Raw genomic sequence first — 18,544 nt, 5'->3', positions numbered from 1 at the left:
GTTACATTGTATTGTTAATTCTAAAAAATATTAGTTAATTTTAGCAATCAGGGAATCATCATAATTGGGCCGTTTGTATTGAGGGTTCAAACTACAAGGGTGTAATAGGTCTATAGTGTTTTAAAATTATGCAATCACCATAGGTTGTTGAACGATTGTCATCATAGAATGCCGTTCTACTCCTGAATACCACAATCTTTTTGGTATTGGTCTTCTTAGGAAAATTATAAACATCAGGATCTGTGGTCTTTGACCATCTGTAGTTCGTATGGGCCAATAAGTGGTTATGGCCTTATTACTTTTTCTTATAAAACAAGAATGTAATCATTTTACAATACAGCTGAGCATCAGTTAGATAAAAAACCTTTTATTATGGCCATTCTACATGATTGTATGCTCCTGTTGTTAAAAGTTTTTTTCAGTTATAAAACACGAGCAGTTGTTAAAATTGAGCATAGGCAAATCACATGGATAAAGTCCTCCTTTGCTGCACCATATATTCAAAATGTCCTCGGCCATTATAGTTCCATGATGGTTGATCAGCCAAGGATGGTAGAGTGCCGAATCGAGTTGCTATTAGCTTTCTCCTTAGATGCACGAGGATGTTGTACTTAATAGGTGGCCAGTTTCAGTGTGGGATATGTTTTCAGGACCATCCAGGCATGCACATGACTGGTTAGTCTGTATATATCATCTAAAAATTAGTCCATTTTGGCAACTTTTCATATTAACTGGCGCAATGCTGGAAAATGGAGGTTCTGATCCCACAGATCTATACTTGTTGCTTTCTGCGATGATCTCAGGTATTCACTACGAGTGGAATATGGGTCTGCTTGCTGGACCTGCCATGAGGCATTATTTAGTAAACTGGCTCGGTTTGATCTGATTTTGTACCATGTGTTTATTGTTGAGTATCTTCTCCCTAGATCATGCTGCGTAAGACCAAATTCCAAGCATATGACACTGTTGGCAGCAGTTTAGCTGCTATGACTGCCAGTAGTGGCTTGAAGGAAGGGCCGCCTAGCTTCTTTGCCAGTAAACAGAATGCGTAAATCAGGGAGTTCTTTTTTTAATGATGTACTGTTTGTGCCTTTGGACGTTTAAAAAGTTATCTATGTACAGACCCAAGTATTTGTAACTGCTGACCTCCTGTAGGATTTCTTCACCAAACTTTATTGTGAGATGTGGACCAGGTTGATTCTCGATTAGCATTGTTTTCGTTATACTGAGTTCAAACTTGTTAATCTTGGCATAGTTTGCTTGTTCACTGAGTGCTCTTTGAAGTCCCACTCTTGTTTGGTTGAGTAAGACTCTGTCATGTGCATAGGAAAGATGTGTCATGCATAAAGTGCCCAGACAGGGAGGGTGGGAATTTGATTGATCATGTCCTGGGGAAAGATCTGTCATGAACAGGTGTGGGGCTAAAACACAGCCTTGTTTAAGGCCTAATTCAGTCATGATTCTCCTTGATAGTGCCGTAAGCCAGTTTGACTTGAGTCCAGCTTTTGATGTATAGCTGCACTATGGCTCGAAGTATTCTATCTGGGAGACTCCAAATCCTTAATTTTGTCCACAACAAGCTCTGGTCTACTCAGTCAAAGGCAGCTTTAAAGTCTATGAAGCAAAGATTTAACTTTTTCTGCAAGCGCTTGCACTTGTCTACTATTAATGTGATTGCTAAGATGTGTGTGGTTGTTCCAAATCCTGTCTGGAACCCTGTCTGTTTCACAGGGATTAGATATTTGACCATTCCATAAGCTCTTCTAGGATCAGCGATGTGAAATATTTAGCTTCAAAGTCTATGAGTGCTATTAGCCTATAGTTAGCCAGGTCAGACCGGTCTCCACACTTAAAGACCAGATTTATTATTGATCCTCTCCAGCTTCTCAGAACTGTATTCATTAATGCCACCTCCTTGTATAGTGCAGATAACATGATTGCCCAATATTCAGGGTCTAGTGTGAAAAGAGCCCGAGGAATGCATTTGGTCCTGGAGCTCCATCCCTTCACCCTGCTTTTATTACTTTTGCAACCTCCTCGATTGGGTAATACTGATTAGCTTGCCCAAGTGGATAATCCAGAGCAATGCATGAGTTGCTCATATCTGTTATTTTGAGGGTTGAGATTAATTTTACTTTATTGATTCCTGTGTTGTAGCTAATGTCCTGCTCTGGATAATCTGGGGGGTGCACCTTTGGTGCATGATTTGGTTAAATGAACAACCCAGTCTTACTCCGATAAGCTTGAGTTGTTTATAACTTGTGAGACTTTTGTGATGCCGTGCACTGTTTCCCAGAAGGCTCTAGTATTTGTTTGTTTTCCATTCAAAGAGGTTTTGTGAAAATAATATAATTTATAAGGAATGTGTAGAATTAATGTGCAAGTTTAAATAAAAGAAAATGTGTTTTCAAATGTTACCTTTTCCCTGAATGCGTGCCGAAAATGTTTTCTTTATTTTTGACACTGTTATTGTAGCAAGAACACCTTGAACACCTGGTGCCATGCATGTAATAGCAAAGCGTGTGGGATGCAGTTGAGAATGGAGAACAGAAAACAGTATATGTTGTGAGCAGGGAAAATAACTTTACTAGTCTGACAACACACCTTAGAGTTATCGCATTACATTTTTTGTTTCCAGGATAAAGAACTAGCAACGTGGCAAACAGGTAAGTAGACTGTGTCCCTTTTAACTCTTATAGACCGTTATGCAATATCAGTCTACTGCTGAGTGCCCTGGTCTGTAAGATTGGAAAATGAATAAAACAAAAAGGAATGGGGGCTTCGTTGTCATTATCATGGCGAAAGAGAGATAAGTGAGGCAGGTAGGTGAAGCCTAATGAAATTTTGAACACAACAAACAGAGGTGCACTACTTTTGCAATATATATGTTGGTTCAAAGTATATCCACAAAGCTGGATAAATCATTAAGTGTCTTCTCTTTATTGTTTCTTGATACGTAGATGCCAAAGAAATAGTCAACGCCTTTCGCCAATGTGAAAGGGGACTTCTTCAGGGCACAGAAACATTTTGCGAGAATCTATTCTTCATCCATAAATTGAGATAACGAGTCCATTCATCAATAAATTCAGAAAAAGTCATAAAATATTCCTGAAATGGCCCATCCAAAGAGATAGAAATATGGAAGCAATCAAAAAATACACGATGTCTCCTTCATCATGGACATCATTGGATCTGTATATTCTACAGTCCGGATAGGTGTATAAGGAAAGAGGGGGAAGATCCACCCCTCGTCCAGCACTACAGTTGATGCAGATCCCTAGAGAACGTGACACTATGCCCGGTCCCGTAGTAAAAGTGAAAGTTAATGAAATGTTGTGTTGAATCCTGTGGACTTTTGTGAAGGAGAATGCATTCTTCCACATCCACCAAAGGTCTTGGGGCAAGATCAGTAAAGTTCACCAGGAGGGAAAGAGCATGCATTGTATTGTCCAGCCAGGTTTTACAATGTATCTGAGATTCTCGAAGCAAGGAAGAATTTATAGTTGTGAATATGTATATTTAGTAGGCCTTTTATGGTTAAAGTGTGACTGTTGCCCATGGCAGGCAATGGGTTGATACCCACTGAGATGTAGAATTAGATGGGATTGATGGAGCAGGCATTTGTTTATCTTTACTGGACATTCTTATCAGTTTCCAAGTCAGTATTTTATTTACACGTCTGGTGGTGAAGTCAGAGGTGAGGGAGATTGGAGAGTAGATTTTTCACACAAGTCATGTATTTGCCTAAAGTAATTTGGCTTTGGCATTGAATATACATTCGTGGCCCTTGTTTCTTGTACTTTGAGTCATGTATGTTTTTTAGATAAGAGGGTGATGGTGCATTCTGTCCAGGTCATGAAAATTGTGCTGAAAGTGCTGAGTAACAGATTTCTGACAGGTACAAAGTCTAGACAATGAGCTTCACATGGTATAAGAGAAGATGAAAGGAGTGAAATGTAATGAAATATTGTCACCACATTTTTAACATTGGTGCAAGCCTAGGCAGTACATTTAGATGATGATATTTCACAACACTATAATATGGACAGCTGTCTGGGTTCAAGAGACCAGATACCTACCAAGAGGCATCAGAGAGGTATAGCATTTACTGTGGTACGAACATTAAGAGAGTAGGGTTGTTATACAAACGTTGGGGAAAGTGAAATTAACGTATCCTTGATTTCAGAAATGTGAATGAGGGGGGTCTGAGTTTGTAGCACAAAATATAGAATGTAAAATGTACTCACCATTTCCCACTTGGCTTTCGATCTTTCAGCTTCAAATTTAGCAACCTCTTTACGATCATGAACCGAAACAAGTAACTTCCATATGCATAGGAAAAATATTCCTATAAGAAGAATTGCAAGTGAAACACCCAGAACTATCATTGGGATATTTGGAGGTTCAGGACAATCTGCAAAAGGGAAGCAAAAGCTCAAGTAATATTTACATTTAAAAACGCCTATTTCTGTGCAATCAGATAACATAATCAAATATCCAGTCAGTGATTGACGTGATTGTTGAATAAGACCCTTTACATAGGTATTTTACATTGTTTATGTAGTAAAAATGTGAGACAATATTAACAAACATTTTATTAGCACTTACTAAAAATCAGTTAGCTATTAATGCTTTCCAAATTAAACAGTGAGGAATGTATCTGTACCTTTGGGGATGCAACCCTCATAACAGTAAAGTACCAGTTGATGCTTGATGTGATCTCTTGCAACTCAGCGGTACATACAGAAGACCACCAACATGGCAGTGTATGCGAGATAATGCACAGCCTACCTAGAAATCTGACAGGCTAATACTTATGCCTGTCTTGGCCGTTGCACTATATTTGCTGACATCCATGGCATGGTTGATAATCGAAATTCGTGCTTCTTCAATGGAGGACTGAAGAAGACACATTTTTCCTATCCCCAACTAAAATGAAGGGCTGATCACTTTTCAACACTTTCTTCAATTTGGAGCTCAGCCTTCATATTCCCTAATGCATGCCTCTCAAATGACTACTTCAATCTTGACTAAAAACATGCTGCGTGGACCAATTCCATTGAGAACTGTTGCAATTGTAAAATCTCCTTTCCCACCTTAACATTACCTGAGCCCCTTTCCTTTAAGCTTCAGGGGATGGAAACATGATTGACCTTTCCCTGAACAGTCTTTCTGCTAAAGCTAAATAATTTTAGGATTCTCATTCATAGACCTATGAAGGGCAAGTCAGTGCCCTTTCTGACTGATGATTCATAAGACAATAACACCAAATGATGTAACATTTAATCATAACCCTGTTCCCTTGTCCTTGAAATAATGTATTTCCCATTTGCAAAGTTTTTCCGTTCATCAATATTCTTTAGTCGACATTATCTGAAAATCGAAATCATATTTGAAATGGCTTTGCACAATGGCAAAATGTCTTCGCCAACTACTTATCCTATTTAGCATTTAATGCAAGAAACAACAACACGTTATTTATAAGAGTCCCCAGATCCTGTTTCTGGCTTGCATTCTCAAGTGTCAGCCCATTTAGTTTTGTGCTTGGTCTGTCCATGTTTGTGAATCATTTGTATCACCTGCACCTTCTCACATTGATTCACTGTTGCTTGAACCAAATAAAAAGATGCTCAGACGATTTGTTAACATTAGTATTAAGTTAATATTAGTGTAATTTACTCAGACTTTAAAATCCTACTCACTGTTAAGTTTTTAAATCACCGGTGGCCCTTTTCTTCTAAATGTTTTTTTAAATGTGTTTGGTTTCTTCTTGTGGGTAATATCTTGTGAGATTATCCAACCATGCTTTGTAGTTTTGAACTACCACTTCATCCGAAGAAGCTATATTTAAGAAACAAAATTCCTCTAAAATGTCCTTGCTCCCTGAGTCAATAGATCATTTTTTAGCTATACCTTATTAAAAACCCATCTTTTGGCTTTCGTCCCATTCAAAGAAATATTTATACTTAGTTAGGGTGACCAGAGATTCAAAAGGAAAAACCAGGACAGGCCAAACATAGAAATAGGACTGGGTGGCAATGAAAATAAATGGGCATGGAGATTCAGACATGGACAGAAATTAGAACTGGACGCCAAAATTAAAGTGGCCTCATTAGCGAATCAGAGAGCTAAAAAAAAGGGGGGGGGGGCGAATGTTTGCAAAAAGGGGCAGTTGTGAACCTGTAAACATTTGCTGAAAAAATGTTTTGCAAGGTATGGAAGACTGCATGGATTTGGGCTTGCTGCAGGCTATGTTTGTTTTAATATCACATAAATTAATAGTAAGAACTAGCCCAAGAGACTGTAAAACAGGCCCACAAACTGCTAAAAAGCAGCCCACTCAACATGAGTGCACATGCATACATACACACACACACATCCACACACATACACCCACACACCTACACACACACACACACAAACACTCACTTTAAAATCTGTTCTGAAGGCTGCATTTTAAAAACATGATTCCATACTAAAGCTCTGCTACTTTTACAAATGTACCAGAACTGATAGATTTAAGCCACTTTTACCTATAGAGCACACATGGGGGCAGATGTACATAGACTAGAAATAGCATTTTCCAAATAGCGATTCCATCCGAATCGCCATTTAGAAATCGCTATACCTTATGTATAAAACATTTAGTTTCATACTTGCCATTCCTAGTAGGTTGCACATCGACCTACCTCATGAATATTAATGAGATACTTTACAGTTTGCCACTCATTAGGATTTGCAGCCATCATAGGGATGGTGACCTTCTGAGTTCAGCGGACCACCATGTATGTGATTGCATTTTAATAAAGGTTTATTTTTTTTGTTGAAATTAAACCCGTTTTCCTTTATAGAAAACGGGATGTGGTTCAACAATGAAAAATGAAATGCTTTGTATAATTTTTTTCAGAGCAGCCATTGGTCCCTGGGGCCACTGCCTGCTCTTAAAAAATATTTGCCCAACATTCACAAAGGGGAAGGTGGTTGCATGGGGAACCCTTTCAATTTCCAAATACATTACCACCAGCTTTAATAGTTGCATTTGGGAGAGATTCCCTAAACACGCCTTTCTAAATACTGAATCGCAAAACCTAAATTGGAATTTGGTAACAAGTCACCAAATTGTAATTTGGCCTTTGTACATTCCCAAAAGCATTTTTCCGGTCGCAAACGGGTTTGCGATCGGAAAATTGCTTTGTTCATATGGCCCTCTGTATCTTGATAACTATTGGTGTATCTAATAATGATGGGCAGCATAGACTTCTTTTGAAGGTGTTGGGCTCTTGTTCATTTGAAGACTTAATTTACAAGAAGACTTCATTTTTAAACAATAAACTGTGGCAGGTGGCTTGACCTCCTCTTTGCCTCCCATGGCCATTCTTCTCTCCGCTTGGAGGAAAAACCAAGGCCTCTGCTGACCTGCTACTGCAATGCCTAAAGCAAAAATATACATGACTTAAGGTGTTTCATACATTAAAGTGGTCTGTGGAAGTGAGTGTGCATCACTCAACCATCTTTCCAAAAACTAAGACATGTATTTAAAATTGTGAGGAGTGTCAGAACGCTGTGACAGAGGTCAGAAATCCAGAACTGTCTAGGGACTCCCTATGCCCTATACTTAGTTTGATAGCAGAATGATCTGAGAAGCCATTAGAATAGAGATCTTGCACAGCAAACTGAAGTAAATAGGAAGTTAAGAAAAAAGTCTCACAGCTGAATTATGTCTAGCAGAAAAGTATGTGTATTCATACCCATTTGGAAATAAGACTCTCCATGAGTCACTCAAGTTTAAATCCACTTTGTAGTGAGCCACCAATAAGGCTCTTTGAGTTTTATTTTGGCCCTCTAGTTAACTTTAGTGGAATCTAAAACTAGATCCTGTATAAAACTAAAATATCCTCTAATATTTCATCACTTAACAGCATCAATGCCGCAAAAAATTCAATAGCAGGGGAGGGATCATCCTCAATAGGGTCATATAAATGTGTACAGATATAGGTCCATGAAAAGATTAAATAGATCAGCCAAAGCCTGCGACCCTTTCTGCCTTCACATATGATTTTTATTTCAAACCTATTTAAATCAAATACTGCCACTCCTCTCTGAGCTTCTCCAGTACATGCAACACAAAATAATCAAGTTTTCCTGAAACATTTTGAAATATTTGAATTTGTTGGTTGGTATATGAGTCTCTTGAAAACAAATACTGAAGGATTGTGTGTTAAGACCTAGTTCTCCATTGCATTACATTTGCGTTTGTTGTTGAAGCCATTGGTATTGAACGAAAAATTCGCATGGGGATTGTTATCTTCCACCTCTCTCCCATATTGACCTGCATCAAAAAGATATTTGCCTATCTTAACCTACAGTCTAGTTTCTTATAGCATGATGTGAAAAAGGTATCTTCCTGTTTCGCCATTTCGACTCCAAAGTGGTATCCACCACTCCCTATCCATCCCGGCTTTTCATCCTTTGCCTCCCTTCTCACCCATCCCTGTTGCTCCCCTCCCTACCCATCCCCACATTCCACCCTTTCCCTTCCTCAAACCTCCCTGAAGAGTGTGGTGAACGCCATTATGGAGACTCATTCTCACCCTAAATCCCCTTTGATGCCATGAAACTGCACTTCTCTGAGGCAGATATCCCCTATTACCAATTATTAACAAAGCACTCAAAGCCTGTTATAAAGTCTCATTAGAGAAAGGACTTAAATGCTCAAAGACACTTAATTCTTCTACTTGCAGTTTCCTCTTAAATGCATTCGAATCTGACCTTTCAGAAAATAGTGCTCAAGTTGAAGCCATACCTCACAACATGTGAAACTGATCCCTAACATTTTTATTTAGCAGGTTGCATTAGTTTTGCGTGTACCCCCTTGTTTATTTAACTCAGTCATTAGGTGCTTTAATTCCCATCTTCTACTGAACGTTTCAAAACTGATGTCAGGATAAACAGAAAAATGTTATTCACTGGGAACTTGAATGGTTCTTCTCTTGATAGACTGCAGAAGAACATTTTCTTTTATTCAGTAGTCCATAAAGATCGTATGTGGCCTGGTAATTGGTTAGGGTTGGGAAAAGGTGCACAATGTGTTCTTCAGAGTCTGTATAAATACTTTCACTAACCTATTTCTAAATCAAACTGGACATAAAGTTAATCATATCTTGGCCTACTTCCTTGCCCTCTGGAATACCCTAGTAGATCTCTGTGACAATTTTTCTAAATCCTCCAGTTCATTTTGCAATACACCCAGAACTGTAGAAATGTATAAGCTCTGGGAGTGACTTTGGCCATGGGTATCTTCAATTACTAACACAAGATATTCAAGCTAATCAATGCACCCATGAATGCTTTTAGATTGCTAATATTGTCAATCTTTATTTAAATTATATAAACTATCTATGATTGAGAGGATTTAATCTTGTGGCTCTCCTGCAGTAGTTCATAAAGTAGGTTAAAGACCCATGTCTCTGGTATTATTGTGTCAGTTATGTGCTGGCGTTCCCCTGCAAAATTGGACCCCACTTCGGGATTTGACTCAGAATTTTAATATGTATTCATCTGAGTTGCCATTATTTCTGTAACTAAATTTGTAGGAGTGCCACCATTTAGATCAAGTTCCTAAACTACTGAATTATATAAATCTGTTATTTTTAACGACGTGAGATTTTTTGCTAATGAACTTTTTGGTGTGCTTTTTGATAGAAAAACCAAATAGTCCAATGCACTGAAAGTTGCAGCAATGTTTACTGGATAAGTTGTTTCGTTGTCTCTGTCCTGTATTAACCCCATTGACCATTCTTTCCTATTAATAGGCTTTACTCCACGTTATACTATAGAGTTTGGTATGGCTTTCCCTGTGCCCAAATTCTATCTATTCTATATTTGAAACCTCAGAAGCCGTTACGATGTCCACAGTTATGTTCTTTTTTTACTCCTAATCAGAGGCATAGCATTTGGGGGGGCAGTCCGCCCCGGGCAGCTCTATTTTTGGTTGCATCGGGGGTGAGCAAGTCTTGTCTGTCAAATACCACCATCCCCCAGCCCCCCAAGAACAAGTCATCCATCCGCCACCCTCTCTGCTCTTACCTGCACCTGATGGCAAACTTAGGGTCTGTCCCAGGTGACAGTAGGTCTAGGTACGCCACTGCTCCTAATGGAGAATCTTGGCTACCGGGAAATGCATGTATATTATGATCCAAAGAGTCAGCCAATAGGAAGGCACAAGCACGCCTTAAATAAAAAGACTCTGTGCTGTTATTTCTGAATAAATCACACGAGCAAGTGCTGCCATATAGCTGTACTATGTGTTTTTGAGGGCTGCTGAGTGCTAAAATAGACCGAACATATTTCTTTCTGAAGCTCATTTCTGGTAAGCATTGATCAGTTAACAAGCAGGAGCTACCACATGGAAAGATGTTAAATGTTGTCTTTTTCCACTGCAGCGCTCTAAACTCATTTATAACTAAGTAAGCAAAAGCGAAGCAGCTACAAGGTTTATTCTCAAATAGAAAAAGAACAAAACACTGGGCCTACAAAACACTTGGCCTTTCTTATTGCTCTTCAATTGCATGTATCAATAGCAGATAAATAAATAGAGTTCAGGAGTGAAAATGTGATAGAATTGGAGGAATGGCGTGCCAGTATGGACCTATACATGGGGGCCGAAAAAACAACACATGCAGCCAGAGGATGTCCCCAAATATTCACTAGAATATGGCGACCATGACTGAGATATTACAATTTAGAGATTGAGAGGTCTGGACTGGAGGGTACACAACACACTACTCAAGAGTGATATGCAACATATAGACTCTCACACGGATAAGATGTGTAGCTATGGGGAGCCAGGGGTCAGTCTGAGGAGAGGGAAGGGGGAGTGGTGACGGATGATGGATCTCCCGAATGTAATCTCTATATCGCTGAATGAGCCTGTGGATTGTATCATTGTCGTAATGCTTATCTATTGATGTTTTGGCTGTTGTTTAAAATAAAAATATTTAGTAAAAAAAAAAAAATGTGAGGGAATATTGCCACAATTCGAAACTGAAAGTGTCAAGTTGCAGCCTGCCTAGTGGATAGCCAAGTGAAAGCAGCTGCATTCAGTTTACACTGCCTACCGATCTCTTAAGGGAGCCTCTGACTACTCTTTCAGCGCCACTGAAAGCTCGAGCCAGGCTCGAGCTTCATCCCTGTCGGTGGCTCAGCTCAAGGTCTTCATGACCCTTCAAGCCCAAAACGAGCCGAGCTTTCATGTGGCTGATATATACAAATAGAGAGGCAAACACAACCAACACATCAACCAGGACCTGCGACTTTTATTCACCTGATTCTGAACTCACTTTATTCATGAATTGGGTGTGCTTACCTCTCTTTATCTGTATATATTTAATGTTTAAATTTGGTCAATGAGCAGTTGACCATTGAAGTGGGCAACGCGCTTTCATAATACACTGTATACGTGACATTATCAGGTAGTGTGACTGTCTAATCCCTGGCTGCTTCCCTATCTTGTCTCAGATTTCATGTGGCTGATGCCTGCCTCTGAGACTGTCACCTCATGCACCAAGGATTAAAGGCAAAGCGTTGATGACAAGCCTTTAATGTAAAACAGACAAGAGAGAAACAGATACCCCTCTAGCAGTCGAATCACACAGTGTAAATGAAGAAATCTCGCTTTTCCACTTGATGAAATTGTGTGATCCCAGGCAAATATTTAATGTCACCAACACACCTTAATATATTATAATGATGGTCCGTCATCATTTAAAAATATAAACCACATATATAGGGTACACATGACAGCTGACTTGTATCTTAGTTCACGAATGGCATTGTAACCAGGGATGCTTTTAAGTTAATGCTGTCTCTTTGAATACATACTTCTCAATGTGGTTGAAACTCATCCATATGTTTAAGAGTACACTTTTTTGAATTCTAAGTAAATGAATCATATTTTAACATGACTTTTCTTGCATAACTTACATGCCAAATATTTTCAGGGCTCGGCTCGTGCATGGAGTCTTAAAGCAAAGCCAAACCCTTGCTTCGGATCTAGCTTTGCTCTTCATGTTAATTTGTTGGTTCGCCCACCACTAACCCCATGCAGCATTTCCAAATTCAGGCAGAACGCGGCCTGCATCCATGAAAATTCACTTTCACCGACCCCCTCTTGAAAGTCTGTAGCAGCCGGCTAGAATCAAACCATTTTGAAATAGCTGCTGAAGAGAAAGAGTAGGGTCCATCATAGAGTGAAACCTTCCAGCAATGCGGAAGGTCAGGAGATGCTGTGCTAGGCGTATTTCAAAAACGGAAAGTCCTGTCATTCCACACCACAAACCTTTTTGGGAATATACATTTGAATTTAAAAAAATGTATGTTTGAGATTAATATAATACTGCAATAAAATTAAAAGGCTCTTCAAGTTCGATTTTCTTTAAATCGATGCAATCTGAGCAATTAATATAGTATAGAAAATAAGGTGAAACAACTCTAATGACTGTATCTAAGCTTGTGTTTGTGGCAGGAAAACCTATTGCACATTTAATTATTTTCTGAGAAACCCACACTCTAACGTTTGTATCATGAGCCTAGTGCTTTTTTTTTGACTCTGAGAGGTAATGCAAAGTTCATCAAAGAGATTCGAAGGTCATCAAAGAGGCTAAACATGACCTCTATTTCATGTGAGTAAGCTCCAGAGAGCACAGAAGAATTCCATTAAAGATCTTGGGGGTCGAGGGGGGGACACAAAAGTCAATACATACCGCCCACCTACAAGATGGCGGTCCCACAGGGGCAATTACAATGCGACCGCCACCACGGCAGTCATAATGCCCATTGTTTACATTGCGGCGGGAGCTGCTGGCTGCAGCACCCAACGCAATGTAAAAACCAGACTTTTTACATATTCCTGCACTACGTGGCAGGCACCATGCGGTGCCTGCCACATGGTACAGGGATATGTGGGTGACACCATAGGTGTCCCCCAACACCCACAACCAAGGGCCAAGGGGGAAGAGGGGCCTGCTACAGGCCCCCAATGTCCCTTTCCGCCAACCTTTTCATGGCAGGTAACCCGCCATGAAACAGCTGGCGGAAAGGGACATCGTAATCTCTATAGCAGTGCCTGGTAGGCACCGCGAGCATTGTAGGGACTAAGAGCCCCTCCACCACAGCCTGTCGGATGCGTGGTGGTAGGTCTTTATGACCGCCACAAATCTGCCCACCACCAAAATATGGCAGGTGGTAAAGGTAGTTACGATGGCGGGGAGACCGCCAACGACAGCCTGTCAGTGGTGGTCTCCCCGCCATTGTAATCAGTCCCTTAGGGAGGGAAAACAACAATGTGGCTGCCTTGTAGTGGACCGACTGGAAACCTGTTTAGGATTGATTCCTTGCAACCCAATTAGAGGATGTTGCCGTAGTCTAGGCGAGATAGAATAAGAGATTGGATAATCACCTGACAAAGGTGTGGTTGAAATAGGCCAATAATGAGTTTCAGTCTTCCCAGATACCAAAACGACTGACAACCAGAGTGGTTACTTGTTTCTCGAGACTGAGCAAGTCGACCAGCCAGACATCCAGGTTTTTCACAGATGATTTGGGTAAAGGGGGATGCCCCAGGCTGTCCAGCCACCCAAGATCTGCCTACGAATTGGTGCGTTTACCGAACAGCAAGATCTTTGCTAAACTGGAATTTCATTTTAAACACTTGTCTTCCATCCAACTGGCCACTGACAGCATATACTCTGGAATGTAGTGATGTTCTTAGAAGAGTCAGTGGAGAAACAAAAGAGAAGTTGTGAATCATCTGTGTAAGAGAAGCAGATGATACGCAGCTTATCTTCTCCTTCTCTTCCAAAGACATCACTCATTTCATGATGCATACCAAATGCTTGAGAAGAATGAAACATACCTGCTAATCCTGTTTGGCCTGCTAGCTGCTTTTGACACAGTGGATTATAAACTTTTGCTAAACACAGGACCTTATTTTGAGTTTAGCAAATGGGATACCCCTTCACAAACATGTCAGAAATCCCACAAGCTGTATAACAAGTGCCATAGTCTATAACGCTCTTGTAATACGGAAGAGGCGATATCCGCCATGTTTGTAACAGAGTATCCCATCTGCCAAAGTTCAAATGAGGTCCTCAATCTTCTCATGTTTTGGTAGCGGTAGGACGGTCCTTCACTGGGTCAAATCATCACAGACGAATCAATACCAACAGTTGAAAATAAATGACACGTTCTCTCATCTTGTGGAAACACAGTTTAAGGTCCCTCAAGGAACTATGCTAGTCCCCATCATATTTAAGTTACATCTTGAACTTCTTGGGGATTTCTTGGACTTCTTAGACCACCAACACACATATGATATACAGAGTTACATAAGACTTAAAAACAACACATTCACTGACCACATATAAGACTGTCTCTCGAAAATACGAAGCTGGATGTCCACATGGTATGTGAAACTTAATGAAGCCAAAGCTGAATGTTTTTTTTAAATCTTTTTTATTAAACAAGCTCATCATACAGTACATAATCTGAAAGCACATTATGAGTACACTGATACAGTATAGTACAAGTGGCACATCATGGAGTGGCCTTACCACATTCCTGAAATATATGAGTAACAACATAATAGCACATAATCTGGTAGCAGGTTTGAATACCACTCTTCCCCAGTCACCCGAACATAGGTTGCCAGCACCCAGCGTGTGGCTGAATCTTGTCCCCAGCGTCACGTCCTGGTGTTCCTGCCAGGGGCCCCACACCTTCTCCCACTTTTTGAGGCATCCTCGGCTATGGTAGACTATTTCCTCCACCCTCTGGCACCAGTCTAGATCAACCTCCCATTCTGTCACTAAGGGTGGGGGAGAGGAGCCCCCCATCGCCTCAATATGTTGCGGTTCGCCACCCCCGCTGCTAGCGAAAACCAAAGCCTGGTATGTCTGGGCCAGTCTTTTTCACCCTGTATTATCAAGAGCAACCATTTGACGTCCATTGGCACTCTTACTGCTAGTACCCTAGACATCATCTTTGTCACTCCCTGCCAGTAACATTGAATCACGGGGCACTCCCGTAGGATATAGTAGAAGAAGCCCTCCAGCGCACACCCTCTTGCGCATAGTGGCGTATCCAGTGGCCCTATTAGGTGCAGTAGGGTGCGTGAGCACAAGGCCTGATGCAAAACTTTGATCTGTATCAGCCGAAAGCCAGTTCGGATAGCTATAACTCTGGGGCTTTGTAGGGCCTCCACCCAGTCCTCGTTGTCAATGTCACCTAGGTCCAGGCACACTCCAGACAGCCCTAGGGATCGAGGGAATTGTTAATCAATTTTCGGTTAATCACTGACACTCCCTTGTTCGGAATGGGGCCCATAAGCAACCAGTCTTCCAAGGGCAAGGAGCCAGGATGGCTTGTACCCTCCTGAATATGAATCCAGAGAGCGTGTACGAGCTGAAAATAGTCGAGTTTATTGTGTGGTCCACAATTCGCATTCCTGACCAAGTGTACCGAAGGCAAGCAATGCTCCATTCCTCTATATATCACCCAGGTGCTCGATCCCTATCCTTGCTCACTATGAGAAACCCCAAAGGTTGGACACCTCACTCAGCCATAGGGGAGTCATGGCCGTCATCTTTGTCTGCCACCGCAGAAAGGGGTCGGCCTCAGTCCAGTACCCCACAACAGTCGACGTGTAGAGTGGTAGGTCCTCCCTCTTCCGGCAGGTATATGGGATAGTTTGATAGTTACCTGTGGGCATTGCTTCTCTATTGCTTCTCTATCGACCCAGTAGGCCAGCTTCCAGAGGTCCGAAAATACCCAGATACCAGATCACTATTAGCTGCGGGGCACAACAGTACTTTTTAATGTCTGGGATTGCAAGCCCTCTGTCATAGACTTCCTTTTGTAGCTTTCCCAGTGGAATCCACGGTATGCCCCCCGGCCATTAATGTCCGAAACCTCCTTGTCAATCTGTCTAAAAAAGGCGGGTGACATGGTTTAGGGCGTATTTTGGCGGGCGTATAAGAAGCGCGGTAAGGACATCATTTTGTACAAAGCTGCCCTGCCCATCAGAGATAACGGAAGGGTGGGCCAGTGCACTGTATCTGTATGGAGTCAGCCTAATTGCGGGGTGAGGTTCTCGCTGTATGGACAGCTGCTGGTCTCAGGTCACAAAAATTCTGAGATATTTGAATCCTTCTATTTCAATTGGGGCAGCGCATCCCATCGGAAGTCTAAGGGGAGGTTCCGAAAGAGGAAACACCACTGATTTGGCACAGTTTATTCTATAGCCTAAATAGCTACCAAAGAGCTTAAAGAAGTCAAGAATTCTTGCTATTGAGAAATACAAAGAATATACAGTCTAAAAGAGGGTCTGAGGCTATCTTTAGAGACCTGCCTGGATATATTGCCCCATTCACAACCTTCAATATTACAAAAATCCAAAGGGTCTAGAATACAGTAATGTTCTGAGCACTCCAAACCACTGCAAAAACCTGGACGTCTACGCTACTACAATTAAGAGTCCTACCTAAATGAAAAAATCATATTTAGATGAACGGATTCCCATCACTCACCAATTGGTGACATGCTTCATCATCTGGGTCTCCTCTTAAAGTCACTTTAGTGACACTAAGGGCTACAACCCCATCATAGGACTCTTAATTGTAGTAGCGTAGACGTCCAGGTTTTTGCGGTGTTTTGGAGTGCTCAGAACATTACTCTATATTAAGAAATACAGCCTGGAGATGTATAGCACTATTTTGTCAGCGTACAGGGAGATGCATTCCTCTGAGCTGCCTGGGCATGGAATACCCCATATCAACGGATCACCATGGATCCAGGACGCCAGCAGCTCCATTGACAGGGTAAATATCAAGGGCGATAGTGGGCACTCCTGCCAGATGCAGTGGGAAGATCTTAGATACTACTCCATTAACTTTCACCCTAGCCATAGGGGCTTGGTAGCGTAACCTGGTCCATTCCCACAACTTTGGGCCAAATCCCAGTCTGGTCAAGGTAGCAAATAGGTATGGCCATTCTATGCTATCAACCGCCATCGTGGTATCCAGCGCCATTAGTGCTGACTATGGTGCCTGTGGCAAATTCCATGTGCAAGACCTCATACAATCTTCGCAGATTGAGTAGAGAGCTCCTACGTGGTATAAAGCCAGACTGGTCTACATGGATAATAGAGGAGAGGACAGTGGTGAGCCTAGTCACCAGGGCATTGACATACCTTCACCTCCACATTCAGGTGAGAGATTGGTCTATAGGAGCAGCACTCCTCCGGGTGCCCTGATTTGTGTATAACCACAATTGTGACTGTACGTTGATCCTCCGGCCTCTCTAGCTTCCTGGAACATATTCAGCATTGTTGCAGCTATCTTGTCGGATATACCTTTAAATAGTTCTACGAGCAACCCATTGGGTCCAACCACCTTCCTGGACTGTAGGGCTCTGAGGGCCGTTGCTAGTTCCTCAACCGTAAGCATTGCATCTAGGGCATTCGCCACCTCACCCGTGAGTGTCTGAAGGGAGAAGTTCAACAGAAATTCCTCGCAGTCAGCCTCTGTTTTGGCATGCAACGGGTGTATACATGTCTCCATAATAGGATGCGAACATGTCTGCTATTCGTCGTCTGTAGGATTCCCTTCCTGTCTTTAAGTCCCACCACTCTCTTCTCAAGTCAGGCAAGCAGCTTGGAGGCTTTATCCGTGAAGTCGACCAGGTGGCAGTGTATAGGCAATGCATACGACCGAGCCACATTCTCCGTTAAGGTTCGTATGTTGTGTTGGTGTAGCAACAGCCTATGATGGAGTTCTGCCACCCCTCCCCTGCTACTCTTGACTCAAGAGTGAGGATTGTTCGCTCTGTGGTCCTACATTCCACCACTGCCTCTCTCCTCTTCCCACTGATCATTGCTTGGGCCTGTCCATGGATCACTGCTTTAAATGCTTCCCATAGGGTATATGGGGATGGTACTGATCCCCGGTTCTCTTGGAAGTATAAATCAGTCACTGAATGCAGTTTTTCCCTAAGCTCGCTGTCTCGCAGGTACCATGGGTCTAGTTTCAGGAAGGTGGCTGCATTAATTATTGGACCCCTGACTCTGATACCCACTGGGGAATGGTTAGAAATTCCTTGTGCATGATGCATAGTGTCTTCAAAATTCCTTACCTAGGCGTGGTGTGTAAAAAAGTAGTCGAGGCATGAGAAAGAGCCATAGGGAGCTGAGTAATATGTGTACTGTTTCAGATGAGAGTTGTGGGTTCTCCACAGATCCACCATACCCATTGCAGACACGAAGGTCGGGAGGGCCTCCCCATCTGAACGCACCTTCACTACATCCAGGCTGTCCAGATCAGGATCCATCACCACATTCATATACCTCCCAACAGGAATGTCCCAGTGGACAATTCCAAGAGAAGGACACTGAGTTTTGGAAGGACAGTAGTTTGAGGTTTAGGTGGGATATATAGAGAATACAAACTAAAAGAGTGGCTCTCCCAGGTGCCCTTCACGGCCGCGTAGAATC

General features: G+C 41.8%; 1 protein-coding gene across 2 annotated transcripts in view; it reads right to left on the bottom strand.

Annotated features, from left to right (window-relative positions):
- ITGB6 (integrin subunit beta 6) overlaps positions 1–18,544 on the bottom strand; it is a 238,631-nt gene that overhangs the window by 15,566 nt on the left and 204,521 nt on the right. For both annotated transcript variants that reach the window (XM_078681677.1, XM_078681676.1), the window contains exon 15: positions 4,248–4,414. In XM_078681677.1, coding sequence (XP_078537803.1) covers positions 4,248–4,414 — 167 coding nt within the window. The remainder of the gene's footprint in view (positions 1–4,247; positions 4,415–18,544) is intronic.

This window comes from Lissotriton helveticus, chromosome 3_1, assembly GCF_964261635.1.
Source record: "Lissotriton helveticus chromosome 3_1, aLisHel1.1, whole genome shotgun sequence".
Lineage (NCBI taxonomy): Eukaryota > Metazoa > Chordata > Amphibia > Caudata > Salamandridae > Lissotriton > Lissotriton helveticus.
The sequence above is the reverse complement of the archived record's forward strand: the minus strand, read 5'-3'. Positions and strand labels throughout refer to the sequence as shown.